The sequence below is a fragment of the Solanum verrucosum genome, unplaced genomic scaffold (genome assembly GCF_900185275.1).
Source record: "Solanum verrucosum unplaced genomic scaffold, falcon-dt-bn FXZP01000093.1, whole genome shotgun sequence".
Lineage (NCBI taxonomy): Eukaryota > Viridiplantae > Streptophyta > Magnoliopsida > Solanales > Solanaceae > Solanum > Solanum verrucosum.
This window is the reverse complement of record NW_026020065.1, coordinates 759,915-776,038: the sequence shown is the minus strand read 5'-3', so window position 1 is coordinate 776,038 and position 16,124 is coordinate 759,915. Positions and strand designations below refer to the sequence as shown.

The window sequence follows — 16,124 nt, the reverse complement described above, 5'->3', positions numbered from 1 at the left end:
CGAAAAATGTTGTGTCCTTACCCAATAAACAGCAGTAAAACCAGCTACAACAGAAATCGTGTTCTTTGGCACTTTCTTCCCATACTTTGGAATTTCAGCTGTAACTCGTGATTTGTTCCATTCCAACAACCCCAAAGTAATCAATTCCTTCTAAACACAAAACAAAAATTAGTAGAGAATAAAAAGGAATCTCGGCTACTGAATATTGACTCATCAAATCTAATGGTGTTCATGACATACAGAGAGAACAAATCTAAAATCCCAACATAACTTAAATAAAAGAAAATGGACTCATAAAATTGACCAATTTTTCCCACCATGTACTTCAATAATCAAACATTGTAGGTAATTCAATATGCAAATACATTTCAATGCAAGAGACCTTGGCTTTTGGAATGACCTTAACAACAACTTTCTAACCCTTAAGTTCACCTATCTTGACAATAGCAGAACAAGTATACCCAAAATGCCTCTACCCATTTCCTCACCAATTTCATACTTACTCGCAAATTGCTTAGAAAACCCAAAACTCTTATCCAAGTTAGCCCCCTTAGTTTCCTCTCCTTAAGGAATAGTTGCAACATTAGGCTTAACACTACCATGCCGTCTCAATAGCAAAGCTTTAATATGTTTCGTTGGAGAAGGAGGAGAAAAGGGTGTTTAAACAACCTTGCTGGAGTAGAGGTGATTTTTAGCTTCATTATCTTTCTGGGTTTCAGCAAGATTTGGTGTTTTCTGTGGGGGAAGAATTTCTTATGGGGAATAAGGATTGGGTCTTGGAGATTTTGAGGTACAAGCACCCATGGTGATTATTAAAACACAACCTTATACATACAAGTGTGAAAACATAGTTATAAATTCAAGAACCAAGAATCAAGAATTGGGTACTTACGCTTGACGAAACTAGTATCAGAGAAATCGTGGTCACTTCAACTCTTTAGTTCTTAGCATCAGCTCTCCAGTTCTTAGCTTCAGATCTTCAGCTTACTCTTCTTCAGCTCGCTCTTCAGTTCTCCAGAGAAAAGTGTGTCGTTCTTCAAAGAAAGAAAAAAGTGTGTCGTTTTTCTGATTAATGTTTTATGAATTATTTCTTTTGGCCTATAAAAATGGGAGGGAGAGTTAAAAATGTTGGAGGGAATATATTATTTTAGTGAAAATTTTAAGGCCACACTTGTAATGTGTTGTTTTTACAATTATAAAAGTAGGACATTTTAAAAGTGTGGCCATATATGTAAATAGTTGTTGCCAATTATATCATAATATAACAACGTTTATAAAATGTAGCCTATACCATTAAAGAGTACGCTTTACAAGTGTTGCCAATATTATCGATACCAAAAGTTAAAAACTTGGGCTACACTTTAGAAGCGTTCCCAAAAGTATTTTAGGCAACACTTTACAAGCGTTATACAAATTTAGTGTGGTCGTAGGCCTAAAATGTTGTAGTGACCCCTGCCGTTAAAACAATGTTATTTATACTATAGCCGTCACTAATTTCACCATTTATACCCCTCAACTAACGGAAATCCTCATATCAACACAAATTAATCCAAATTTTTTTAAAAAGACCCATTCCCATTTTAAACACAATATCCTGGCCCCTCTATGGTATAATCCGTATAACCCGTCAACTAATAACGCAATCCCCTCTCCTCTCTTCTCTCTTCAACTTGTGCACATGACGAAGAAAACGCTTAGAACGATAACAATGGCTTTTTCTTACTCTATCAAAAAAGTTCACATTATAATCGAAATCGTCTGCCTCAAACATGTCATCAAGCAATTGAAGGGTAACTCTCTTCGTTCTCATTCTGTTCTTTCTTCAATTCCGACAAACTAACGCAATCGATTTGAACCCCTATTTCTAAATCAATTCATGGTGCATTTATATTCTCAGCTAATTCACAAGAAAACAATAAAACTTCATATTTTGTTCTCTACCTCAAAGGTGTTTATTCTTCGTCATCATCAAACCCATCTCAACATATAGTAATAGAACTTAGTAAAAATAAAGTTTTTACGCCGATTCAATGCATTTCTGACTGGCCAATGTTCAGATAATGTTTTTCAACCTAACCATGAAGCCTTTCATTTATTCAATTCCTATTTTTCCTGGTGAGTGAGGTAGTGTTTTGTTTTTCTAGTTCTGGTTAACAGGGTAATTCTAGCAGGTTTTAGTCATGGTCTAAACATAATAAAAATGCTTCTTTTGGATTAGGAATATGGAAAGATGATGCAACTGTCAAGAGCCGATTTGGAGACCACATGTTAAGTAATCGGAAGAATTTTTAGCTTTTGCTTGATCAATTTCATCTCTTGTTAAAAAGCTTAGCTATTACTGAAAATAACGAGACATCACAACCAAAAACCGGTTCCCTTGAGGATGAGGTTGCAGAAATCGTGAGGTTATTGGACTCTTCGTTGTTTACGCAAATTAGCGGCGATGAGAGAAACTTTGGGTTCTTCATTGCTAACCCAGAGGAGATGGCGACGGGGGACAACAATAAGGAATATTGAGTTCCTGAACTTTTGTTTTAGATATTAAGGTGAAGTAGGTTTGAATTAAGTTAGTTGGGTCGGGTTAGGGTTTGGATTATATTGGGGTGGTGGGTTATTTTTAAAAAATTGGGTAATTTGTGTTGATTTGAGGATTTCCGTTAGTTGAGGGGTATAAATGGTGAAATTAGTGACGGCGAGGGTATAAATAACTTTGTTTTAACGGCGGGGGTATAGTCAATCAATAAAACAAAGTTGAGGGGTATTTTTGACCCTTTTCCCTTTTTTTTTCAAAAAATGGTGAATTGTAAGAAAAAAATAACCAAAGGTTGAAAATGGGTGGAATTTTTTTTCAATGAGGATCGGAAATGGTGAAAATGAACGAAGAGGAAAGAAAGGAAGAGGCATAGAAAAGGAGAAATTTAAGCAGTGGGGCCCACTTGTTAAATATTTCAATTAATGAAAATGGGTTCAACATTTTAATCTTTGATTTTAGAAAATAAATTTTTTAGTTAAGATATTAATTTGCATAGAAGAGAAGGTATTTAAAAAGTGGGGCCCACTTGTTAAAAATATTTAAAATTAATGAAAATGGCTCCACATTTTAAATTTTGATTTAAGAAAATGCATTTTTATAATAAATTAATTGATTATGTAATGAATTTTAAAAAGTGTTTAAGGAAAAAAGTGAATACACAAAAAAATAAAAAAAAATAATGATGTGGTGCTTACATGACTGTGATGTGACGAGTGAGAGTGGTATTATACTCTCAGGGTGTTACTTAATTCACTCAAAAGTTATTAAGGAGGGTGTTTAAATGTCTGTAAAATTTAAGTGTTATAGTAAGTTGTGCTGCCAAGTTTAGGGGTTTGTTTTATGTGTTTTCTCTATCTTTTTTTCCAATAATTGAGAAATTGTATAAAGTATAAAAATCTTATACATTTGGAGGTTAATTATGCCATGATCCAAAATGGACATGATGACACTCATCTTATCCCACCAATACAAGTCAGCCTAAATCCAACAATATGATGAAAAAAATGTAGAAAAGTAACTATCTACATAAGAGTGGAAAACTAAGTCATTCTCAAAATATACTCAAAACTTGGTTGTTACGTGTACAAGTCACTAACATATAATAACAGAGTTTGAAAGATAGATATAAGTCTCAAATATCTTTGTCTCTCGAATAGAACAATAACATAAATAAGGAACAAAAAGGTCTACCGGGATTACAAACAGCTACCTCTCAAGTCTCCTCGATAAGTCTCACAAGAAGTGGAGAAAAGTAATCACATTGATTCGGTCTCAGAACCTACAAAAGTGTAGAAGCAAGGAGTGAAGACCATATAACACGGTACTAAATAAGCAACCCACTAAATCAAGGTAAAGCTAAATTAGAATACGAGTACTCCTCTCATCACAACCGAACTACCATAACTACAACGTGCATAGAAATCAATCCAACTTACTAGTTTATAATATAATGTTCACAAGGCCCAATTGATCACAGTCCAACAGTTACATTTCATCAATCACAAGTATCAAGTTCATATCAAAATAATTAGGTTCATCAATCACAATAATCAAATTCGTCAATCACAAGTATCAATGTCGTCAATCACAATAATCAAGTTCATCAATCACAAGTATCTAATTCATCAATCATAAGTATCAAATCAGGATCCGTGGGAACACCCAAGATTTATATATCTGTCGAAAAAAACCTTGGCATCAATACCACTTGCCGGAACATACCTAGGCATCAATATCACCTACCTAAATGGACCTTGGTATCAATATCGCTTATCAGAACATACCTCAGTATCAATATCACAACAAATCTCATCTCAGTGTCTCATAACCGATACAAATAGGCATATTCACACAATAATAATTAGAGTTGTCAATATGGGTTGATCCACCTCATTCGGGCTAACTCATACAGGATTTGAAATTTGACGGGTCAGGCCGGGCTAGCCCATTTTTTGTGTGGACCAGAAAATGGTCGGCCCAGCCCACAAGTACGTGTGCTATGGGCTTGCTGGGCCAACCCTCTTTTCTTAAAAGTCTATTTTTTTATAATTTTTTAAATTAAATTATAATCTAAAAATTTATCATAAATATCGACAAGACAATATTACATGGTGTTAGTGTTACTGCTTGTTAGTCAAATATATAAATAAAATTATCTTTATAATATTTATTAAGTTTGATTTCAAGTAAAAGCATAAATAACTAAATAGAAATATTAACATAATTGTTTTCCAATGATCATAATAAACCACAAAACTATGACAATATTCCATAGACTATGGCCTATGTAGTGATTCCCTAGAAATTTTAGGGAATTTTAATTTTATATAGTACATATTTTATAAACATAATTTGTATTTAAATTGTAATATTTCAAACTTTAAATAGATTTTGAGTTTAGACTCTTGTTATTTTTAATACTCTATTTTATTTTTATTTTTTAATTAATTTTACTTGGCCCATGAGCCTGCCCTATTCATATTTCTCAAGCCCCACAAATCGGCAGGCTTATTCAGGCCGGGCTAAAAAGCCCTTTTCTTAAATGGGCACCAAAAATTGTAGCCTAACCCTATCAAATCACGGGTTAGGCCAGGCCAGCCCAACAGGCCTAACCCATATTGATGGCTCTAATAATAATGAGATGACAATTTCAAGCAATTCACATTCACAACAAAACTATCACAAACAGTATTTCTCAATCACTGATTAAAAAATCAACACTCAAGGCAATACTGTCACGCCCCGAGCCTACACCCCGGACGTGGCTGACACTCGAAGACCATTGTTAGCCCCATGTGAACCCTTGGCCTGACTTACTTAACTCAGCGGAAGACAATATTCATACTTATAATGATCAATAACACTTAACTTAACTGAATAATAAAATAACTGAGAATGTTTAAATGTTAAACATTCAACTTGGCCAAAAGTGGCAACCCAAGTCTTAACAATAAGAAATGATAATGAAAATACTCAAAGGACTAACATTTGACTGTCTATGAAGCCTCTAAAACAACTGAGATGGATGTTGGGACAACCCCACAACATCCTAATGAACTAACTAGAAAGCAATGAAAATAGATCCTCCGGAATGCAGGGAAGCTCACCGACTGACTCTGAACTGCTCACTAGATCAACGGTGCGCTGGAATGCCGATCCTAGTTACCTGTGTCTGCATCACAATAAGATATAGGCCAACTTGCATCAGTACATTGAATGTACGAGTATGCGAGTTGGAATGCTAAAACAACATAGGCTTGAAAGGGAATCTGAAAGAAATACTTACCTTGGCTCTTCTCAACTCATGAATACTTAACTGAACTCATTTCAATATAAAGCAGTTTAAAACAAGTGCAATATAAACAAAAGTTGTTTAAAAACATAATGTCAAACCTGGGTATATACAAGGATACAACATAACTCTGAAATGTATGTAAAAGTACAATAAACTGATGTATATAAAAATACAATAACTTCTGTAGGAGTTTCTCTAACCGACAACCATCACATAAGAGCTATAGTGATGATACAACGATCTACCTCACGCTGCCTGCGCATCCTATACCCGGCCAGATGTATAGGACCTGAACTACTAAGTGGATCCACTAGTCTATTGTGGAAAGGGTTCATCTAAAAGGTATGACCCTTTTCTACCCATGGTGGCTACATGGTTTTATGGAGACGTGAATTTTCTGAACTCATGCTCGCCCCCAATTCGGTGCTCAATACTACTCTCAAAATATACTAGCTCTTATGTTTTTAAAAACAAAACATATTTCTTCTGTGATTTGAGATTAGTGCTCAAAAACTTAGCTCAAAAGTTATCTTGGAAATCTCAGCTTCCCCTCTTGCTTCATTTAGAAGCTATTACTCTTTTCTGAAAACTATCCCGAAGGCTCTTTGGAAATCTCAGTTTTCGTTCTTAGTTAAATGTGAAAATATTTTTAAGTCTCTTTGGGAATACATAGTCCCCATATACTTCTTTGAAGAAAAGAACTTCAACTTTACATCTTTACTGAACTCAAAATTTAAGTCTTAAAACAAAGTTAAAATATTTGTGAAAGACTCTTGGAAAACTTTAAGAACTTATCTTAACTTAACTATTAACTGATCTTAACTTGACTGTTAACTGATCCTTGAATTGAATTATGGATTCAAGGATTAAGATTTGTGATAGGAAGGATCACATGACGTTTAGGAATGATCTTAAATAGCTAAACATGAGAAAAGTCATGAAATCACCGTCTTGGAACAAGTCCGCGACGCGGAGGTGTTTTAAATAATTACTCGTGAAATTAAATTTTGAGACAAAGGAGTCCGCGACGAGGACTTGCGTGCCAAAATGCCCTCGACTTTTTCCTTCTTCGTTTTCCAGCCCCAATTCGCCTAAACTCGACTATTTTCCTCAAATTCATTTTAGATTCCGATACCCAGCATATGGACTCAAGAACCTAACTCAAAACAACTCTATAATTCGACTCAAAGATCTCATAAACTCCTAATTCATCCCAATTCAAGAACAACATTCAAATTCAAGAATACATGTTAAGAACATTAACTTTCAAACTCTTTTAGGACGAATTTCGCTGAACTAAACATGCTTGGCGCGTGGGTGAATGAACCCAACGCTATGAAAGACTCACATACCTTGTAAGATTAATTCCTTGGCGAAATCCACTACCAAATCACACGATCTTAGAGAAATATGAGCTTTTCTTCTCCTTTCTCCTCTTTTCTCCAAGCCCTACCTAGCGCGAATTTCCAATTGACTAAACTGATCTCATTCTGATTTGACCCTTAATTAATTCACTAAAACGAATTTAAATTATTGTGTAAGGAAAAGACTAATCTACCCTTCAAAAATCCGGATTAGACTTTCCTTAATTGCACATCCCAACTTCCAAAGGGCATAACTCACTCATACGAACTCGGAATCGCGCAAACTCAGCGGCGTTGGAAAGATCATTCTAAGAGCTTTCCAACCACATCTGGAAGTACACCTAACTTATCCTGATCTAGGAGTTATGGCCGTTTGAAGTTGACCAAAACTCAACTTTTCATAACTTAAACAAATTTTCCAAATTTTCATTCTTTCCAAAAATGGCTATTTTCAATTATTAGCTTCTTCCTAGTTATTTCAAATTGCGAGGTGTTACAAATACATAGTGCACAATGCATCATGCCTAACACATTGTCTTTTTCTTTAATCCCCTTCCTATCGCTAAGGTTATTCAGTATGAACAATTCAACTCATCATCTCATTCTCATTACTCCCCAACTCACACAATGAAGAGAATACAAGATTTTACAAGCTCTAACAAGGTTTTAGAGTTTCACTTGGCTTAATCAATCAAAATCGCTCCAGCACTTGAGCTTTTCCCTTCCGAACGATATCCAAATCAACGCAATTGTAACACCCCAAATATTTTTTCAAACTAAGACTCGAACCGTTCATCGTAATAAGTGAGATTTAAATTTAAGTGTTAAGGTCACTAGATGTAGTACCTTGAGTTCTAAAAGGAATTAAATTGGAAATAGCAAGAATGAAATTTTGCAAGTTAAGCTAAGTATGCGTTTTGGGTCGACTTCAAACAACCATAACTCCTAGCTCAGGATGACTTAGGTGTGATACCAGGTACCTTAGGAAATACCTTTGAATTATCTTTCCAACGCCGCCAAGTTTGCTAAGTTTCGAGTTCGGATGAGTGAGATATGACCTTTTGAAGTTAGGCTGTCCAGTTAAGGAAAGCTAGCCGGAAATAGTGAGGGGTATTTTGGTCTTTCCCTACCCAATCAGATTTAATTCATTTTTTGTAAGGTTTTAAGAGTCTAATCCTATTAGGTTCAGTTTTATAATCCTAAAATTAGCCTAGGGTTTTAGTTGGGAGTTCAAGAAGAGAAACGAAGAGAAAAGAGGAGAAAAGAGGAGAGGATCAAGCTTTCATCGAGATTCTTGCGTATTGTTGCAGATTTTTGCCATGGGTTTAATCCCTAAGAGGTATGTATGCTTTCATAGTGTTGGATTTGTTCACCCACATGCCAAACATGTTATTTTCAGCACAAATTTCATTCTTGAAGTTGAAGATTAGAAGTTCTTGATAAGTTCTTGATAGGTGTTCTTGAAGTTCATTCTAAATCTTGTTGTGTTGGGTTTTGAATGATTTCTTGAGATAAAAGTGAGTGTTTTAAGGGATCTATTGAGTAGATTAGAGTGTACTTATTTTGATTAATTGATTCTAAGTGATTGGGGAAGAAACCGTTCAATTCTAGGTGAGTTAGGATGAAAAAACGAGCAAAGAAGTTCGTCAGATTTTCTGGGTTGGGGGCCTGGCGCGATGCGCCTGCCAGAGCGCCCCAAACCCTCCTCTGAAGTTTAGGGGCTAGCGCCCCGCGCCAGGGTCATCTGCCCCATCCAGTTTGTCATCGGTTTCCCCGTTTGAGTTCGTTTAAAGTGCACCTTCACTCATTTTCGATTCTAACTAATCTAAACTACTTCTAAACACCTAAAATAATTTCTAACTTGATCATTACCTTGAATTCATAATTCAAATTCAAGGTAGAGTTAAGAGTTAAGTTTTGAGAATTCTTTCGAACATTCTAAGAAAGTCCCTTTGAGTCCTTTTGTGGAGTCTTCTACAACTTCTAGTAACTTGTTTCAAGACTCAAGTAAGTGAGAATGAGAGTGAGGAGTATGTATTCATGAGTGTACACTATCACCTAGATTCTTTATATCATGAACCATGACTTTTGAATTTATAATTCACATTCAAGAAAGATTTAAGAGTAAAGTGCAAGAAAGCCTTTGAGTTCAATTGTGAATTCCTTGAGATCTATCATTGATTTGAATTAAATTTTGAGTAAGTAAGAGAATGAGAAGAGTCACATACATGAGTTCCATGTAGTTGTGTAGACCTTCGAGTCGAGTTGTTCATGCCCATAAATTCCACATGAACCCCATAAATTGAGTATCATTGAGAGAAGTAGTATCTTCAAGTTCCAAGCCTCGATTATTGAGTTCCTAATCCCCTTTGAGCTTATATTTTTAATCATGGGACTATTACATGTTACCCATGAAGTCTTTCATGAGTTGATTGTTCATGCCCATAATTCCGCATGAACCCTATGAGTCGAGCAGTCATGAGATGAAAAGTATCCTTGAGTCCTTGAGTTGAGTAGTTCATGCTCATAAATTCCGCATGAATCCTCTAAGTTGAGCATTCTTGAAGTGAGTAGTATTGTTGAAGTTCTTGAGTTCCAAGTATTGAGTTCTATATTTGGTTAACGAAAACCTTGCATTGAGTCGTTCATGTTCATAATTCGGCATGAACCATATTCTAAGAAGTCTTTTACAAACGTTTTAACTTTGTTTTAAGACTTAAGTTTTGAGTTAAGCAAAGAGTAAAGAGTAAAGAATAAAGAGTAAAGAGTTGAGTTTATTTCTTCAAAAGAGTATATTAGGACTATGTATTCCCAAAGAGTAAATGTTTTCACATTTAAATAAAAAAAGAAACTGAGATTTCAAAAGAGCCTTTGAGCTAGTTTTTCAGTAAAGAGGAAACTATGATTTCCAAGAGAGCTTTTAAGCCAAGTTTTGAGTAATTATCTCAAACCAAAGAAAGAGTTTTGTTTTTACAAACATATGAGCTAAGTATATTTTGGGAGTAGTATTGAGCACCGATATGGGGATGCGAGTTCAGATAACTCAAGTCTCCATAAACCATGTAGTCATCATGGGTAGCAAATGATCATACTTTTTAGGTGACTCCTTAAGATGCTTTTAGCATAGACTAGTAGATCCACTAAGTTAAGCGTTCTATATGACGACAAAGTATAGGACAGTTCTGGCAGCGTGGGTAAGACGTTGTATCACCACTTAGGCTCATAGTGGTGGTTGTCGGTTAGAGAAACTCCCACATAAACTATATTACTTTATTATATAAGTAAAATTGAGTTTGTTATTCCATTTTCTTAAACGAACTAAGTTGTTTTTATTGTTTATAAAGTTTTCTATATATTGCATGTGTATTGTTGGTTTATATTGAGTTGAGTACCCAGAGTCGAATATCATATCTTCGAGTTGAGTATCTTATTCTTGAGTTGAGTGAGTTCAGAAGAGGTAAGTATGTTTCCTTTTTATCAAAGTTCAAGCTTAAGTTTATGCTTTAGAATTCCTCTTACATGCTCGTACATTCCACGCACTGAGCCATTTGGCTTGTATCTTTTCATGATGCAGACACAGGTATTCAGGATCATCAACAGAAGCTTCATTGATACATCCGGGAGTTCGAATTAGCTATGGTGAGCCTCCTTGTTTCCAGAGGATTTCATTTACTTTTCAGTTTAGTCAGGATGTCGTAGGTCTTGTCCCGACTTCCATCTTTATCAGTTAGAGGCTTCATAGATAGTCATTATAGTTTAGAAGTCTGTATTATTCATTTATTTTATTAAATGTTTTAAAGACTTAAGTTGCCTATTTTATGGCAAGTTGAATATATTATTTTTATATTCTAAGTTTTCATTTAGTTAAAGTTTTGCAAAGTTGATTTTTATGAATTTTATTTCAGTTTTAAGCTTTTTCATGCTTAAGTTAGTCTTCCGCTTGTAGTCAGCCAGGATGAGGGTTCGCTTGGGGACCAAAAATGGTTCTTGAGTGTCGGCCACGTCTAGGGTGTAGACTCGGGTTGTGACAGCAATCTAGTCAAACAAGTATTCACAATGAGATTTCAAAACCAACAACAAATATATCAAGCAATTCAAAAATGAGGTCAAATCGACTTAAAAATTTGATTCCAAAAATGAGGTTTAAATCTGGAAATCATTACTTGGATAGTTACCCAAAGCATTTAGAACTCATTGGTAAAAATAATTTCTATAAAGGAGTTCAAATCAACTCACAATTCTCAAACAAAGAAGAGTCTGGTCTGGTTTGAATTCAGGCACGGCCCGCGCGTCTGCTGCTAGGTCCGTCAAAGCTCTTGGGTTCTAGAAGAACCCCCAATTTTATCATCCATAAACCTTGTTTTGTTCACTTAAAAATCATTCTTAATATTGGGTAACAGAAGATTTAGAGTGAAGAATCGTTACCCAAATATTTTATCTTGAAATCGCCTCAACTGAATCCTCAAAGCTAAAAAATGAATAATGGGGGAGAAACCCTGAAATTTCAGACCAAAATCCTTTCAAGTATCGCTTTTGCGAACTCTGGGTCTCTTACACGATCATTGCAATCGCGACCCCTACTTCGTAAATTTGATTCGAGCATTCGAATCTCTAATGTTGATCATAGTTAACTCAAAGGCTAAAACAACAATCTCCAACTTGGGTCCTTATTTCCACGAAAACACTCCAAATCTGAGTTTGACCACTCTCTTAGACCAAATTCCATATTTCGAGACTGATGAAATCAACATAATTTTATTTTGAGACTCGAAACTCTAAAAGACACCAAAATCACTTTTTAACAACTTAAGCCTTTCAAAACTCTAAAATTTCCAGTATTCACAAATTTTACTGAAAGATCGAAACCAATTTACAAACCAATCAGAAATGTCTTGAGGCAACAATCAGGAGGGGTAAATGGTAATTTTATTTTTTTTAAATCTAAAAATGACCTTCCGAGTCATTACAAATTACATTTTATCCCAAATTTTTTATCAATTACAAAAATCTTGAATTTTGCATTGATCTCGGATACATTTATTGGTTGTCTGATACATTGCAAATGATACATTACTTAATAAGAAGAATGTATCTCAGAGGGGATAAAGATGTATCCGAGAGGGAATAGGGATGTATCCGAGAGGGGATATATGTATCTAAGAGGGAATTGATGTATTCGAAAGGGAATAGAAGTGTCTGAGAGAGATAAGGATATGGGAGATTTTTAAAATAATTAATGGACCATTTTAATCCTACTCCTATAGTTAAAAAACTATTTATGTCATTTTCTCATAATATATAAAAATAGATCCCCAAGCAAGCAGATCAACAGTATTGAAGCCAACTGGGTCATTAGAGTTTAGCAAACTTATATATTCCTTGACCCTAACATCTCCAGCTTCGATGTAAGAAATTCTATTCTGTGACGGCACTTGTTTTGCCACATTTTCTCTCTGAAAATTAAAGAAAACAAATCTTCCAAGGAAAAGTGAAAGCCCAGTGCTCGAACTGATGACAATTCATGGATTGAGCTCAACTTTCACAGTGAGATTTCAAAAAAATTTATAATGGGTTTGAAAGAGATCTGTTTGTTGAGGAAGAGGGAAGAGTCTGTGGGTTTATTGAGAGGTCTGAGACCTTGGAAAGTTGGCGCATAAAACATAGTTGATGCCATTTTTGAGTTGTATGGAGCTTGGTGGATATTGAGGATTTGAAATTGTTGTTGATGCCAATTGGGTGTGTTGGGGAGTATATGTCATGAACAAGATTAAGGAGATGGATTTTGGATTTAATTGGTATAAATTTATTTGGTTTAGTGGATCTGGCTTGGATAAAAGAAAGACATTGGGTAATTTTAGTTGATTTGGGACTTTTCATGACACATATGATAAGTTTATTAATGGTAGGAGTATGAATAACTTGTAAGGTACTTCTATTATAGTTTAAACTTTAGATGTGTCTTTTCAAAAAATTCAAGCTTCAATTTTTTATTCAGATTACTCTCATCTCTATGTTGTCTTGATGGTCTTATTTCTCTGCTTCTTGTCTACCTGTTGTAGCCAATTCCATGATTCATACTCATTTACTCATGTTATATTTCGTTAGTTTTTTTAGAAAAAAAATTAGGGGGAGAGGAAATAGGGGAGGTGATTGCAAGGTGGGGAATCGAGCCCTTGGTTGAAGGTTCATATAGCTAATCAACTGGGCAATTAAGATTCCCGACTATTTTTTTTTTAGTTTAGTTCAATATGCCTATGGTGTGTGTTGAGTGAGATTTAAGGAAATTCATTTAGCTTATTTTATGACAAGTTTGTAGGGTTTGCGAGTATTTTTGTTTTGTAAATCTTTTTTCCTTGGTCTTGTAACTTGCTAGATATTTGTGGAGGAAAAAATTTCTTTTTGTACTAGAAATGTTGAAGCATTTGATTATTGATATAGCTTTTTAATTACAGATTTAGATGCTTATTTTGCGCTCCTGTTGAAACGGTAAAGTTGTAGATAATGATCTGATAAAGATTAATATTTTGACTGTGAATCCAAATAACATTCAAATGGCATCTGTTGGGAATGGTGAACATCATGCTATTGTTGAGGAACCTATGGGTGGTCAAGTTAAGACTCATGTACCTCTGAATGTTTCAACATCCCAAAGAGAACTTGTAAGTAATGAAAATTCTCAAAGTGCTATTCACAAAAGGCTAAAATCCATCAACTCGGATAATTTGGATTCTCCATTAGCAAAGTTTCATCAGATAGCTGATCGAAGAGATGAGTTTTCTCGAAATGTACCTTCTTCTAGCAGCCGTCATCTCCGTCAACGTGTTACTAAACTATTTTCACGGAAATTGGATTGGCTAGCTATTAGGAAAATGTGTAAAAAGTGGTTCAAAAATCAGATGAATATTGTACTTTTTATCTAGATTGTATGTGTAGCTATTTCTGGTGTGACTATGCTTCTTCTGATGACGGGGGTGTTGAACCATGCCCTCCCTAAGAAATCTCAGAGAGATACATGGAATGAAGTAGTTAACCAAATATTTAATGCATTGTTTAATCTCTTATGTTTGTACCAGCACCCGCAAACGCTATTTCACTTTAATTTTTTGAAGAGATGGAGGGCAGAGGATATTTCCAGGCTGAGAAACGCTTACTACAAAAATGGAACTTATAAGCCCTATGAATTGACACATATGATGGTGGTTCTCGTATTACTGAATCTCCACTAATTTGCTCAATATGCTCTCTGTGGGCTTAATTAGGGTTATAAAAGATCAGAAAGACTAACTATTATGGTAGTGATATGTTCCTTGGTTGCAGTTTTGGCACCTACCATTGCTGGAGTTTACTATACGCACAACCCTCTAGGAAAAAATTATGATACTGAGTTAGACGATAAAGTACAAGTTCGAAAAACAGCTGCTAAGAGCAGCAGTGCGAGCCAATAACATTGGAAAAGAGATTTTCTTTTGCATCAAATAAAGGGAGAGTTTTTGAAACTAGATCACAATGGATGAGCCATTCTTGATTTTTGGGATGATATTTCTTCGGCATATCTCTCTTTGTTTTGTTGTTTTTTTTGTTTTTGGTTGGAATATGGAGAGACTTGGGTTTCGAAATATGTATGTTTATATTGCAACTTTTCTTCTGTTCTGTATGGCTCCTTTTTGGATATTTATTTTGGCTACTGGTAATATTGACAGTGATACTGTCAAGTTGGTATTAAGAGTTACCAGAATTTTCTATCTCCGTTTAGATTACTATACGGTGGCTTTTGGAGGATTCAGATGAGAAAAAGATATAATTTGTCGAGTGGCTCTTCATCTCACCAAAAGTTACGGCAGGCTAGCCCTTGGACAAAACCAACTCGGCGAGGAGAATTGTGTTTCGGCGAAGCGCCGAACATATCGACAATGGAAGTTTTCATTGCCTAAAGTCACAGAAGGGAAGTGGTGAAAAGCTAAGCCAATAAGGCGATGGAAAAGAGCTCTCGGCGCATCGCTGACCTGATCGGCGAAGCCTGACTTATTTCGTCAAGTGGCTCCAAAACTGAAAATCTGCGAACGAATAGATGCAATTTTCAAAAGAAGAAAAAGAAGTTTTGGAGTTTTTGGAGAGTTCTCAAGTTTTTGGAGAGTTCCCACATTGTCCAGTTCTGGGTTTTTGATCCCTAACATTGTTCTTTAAGTTTTTGAGTAGAGATCATTTTGGGTTTAATTGATTTTGTAATTCAATTTGAGCATTTTGAAGACCTGTGGATTGTAACCCAAGCTGATGGAAAACATAGTTGGTAACGGTTTCTTGCTCTTTAGTATGTGTGGCTAAAATCCTCATTCTTAGGGGTGTGATCATGTGATTGAATGTTACAATTAGCTTATGAGTGCTACTATTTACTTATTTTATTGTTGATTTGAAGTGAGTTCAATTAATAGTTGAGTTTTAATTGATGAATTGTAGTTACCAATACAGTTCTAGTTTAGCATTCAAAGCTTGCTTGAGAAAGAGATTTTAGAATCAAAACTAATAATTTATGATTGTAGTGATTGGGTTATTGTAGACTTAGCTTGAGAAAGTTGGTCTGAATTCAATCCTACTAATCTAGCTTAAAAGAGCAGATTGATTAAGGTTTTGGGTTGTTTATATTTGTTGGGCTCGTCGAGGTTTGAGAGAACTCGCTTGATTCGTAATAGTTGATTGAGAAATGTCTATTACACTTAAATCTTAGCCTACCCACTAAGATTCAACGATTTTTAGTAAGTAATAATCACTCATTTAGCTAAATTGGAATTCAATTGATCACACTCCCAATGACCCCTCTCTATTTGATTACTCCCGGTTGTTCGTAGTTGTTAATTGCTCACTCTAATCCCCCAATTGACATTAGTTGTCAAACCCCTTCCATTTACTTTAATTGTTTTGAAAATGTTTACTCCTA

The 16,124-nt window shown here is 35.1% G+C and overlaps 3 protein-coding genes across 6 annotated transcripts in view; 2 read left to right on the top strand and 1 right to left on the bottom strand.

The window, feature by feature from the left end:
- LOC125823765 (small ubiquitin-related modifier 1-like) overlaps positions 1-16,124 on the top strand; it is a 498,077-nt gene that overhangs the window by 144,846 nt on the left and 337,107 nt on the right. Inside the window, exon 1 of one of the 4 annotated variants that reach the window (XM_049503145.1) lies at positions 8,451-8,456. The exons of the other annotated variants lie outside the window; for them this stretch is intronic. The gene's annotated coding sequence lies outside the window, so the exon portion shown is untranslated. Of the gene's footprint in view, positions 1-8,450; positions 8,457-16,124 lie in introns of those variants that run through there. 4 annotated transcript variants of the gene reach the window in all.
- LOC125823741 (ABC transporter I family member 6, chloroplastic) overlaps positions 1-16,124 on the bottom strand; it is a 377,846-nt gene that overhangs the window by 360,249 nt on the left and 1,473 nt on the right. The window lies entirely within an intron of this gene.
- The window catches only part of LOC125823722 (uncharacterized), a 65,681-nt gene continuing 63,265 nt past the window's right edge, over positions 13,709-16,124 (top strand). The window contains exon 1 of the mRNA XM_049503095.1: positions 13,709-13,795. Coding sequence (XP_049359052.1) covers positions 13,744-13,795 — 52 coding nt within the window. The 5' untranslated portion in view covers positions 13,709-13,743. The remainder of the gene's footprint in view (positions 13,796-16,124) is intronic.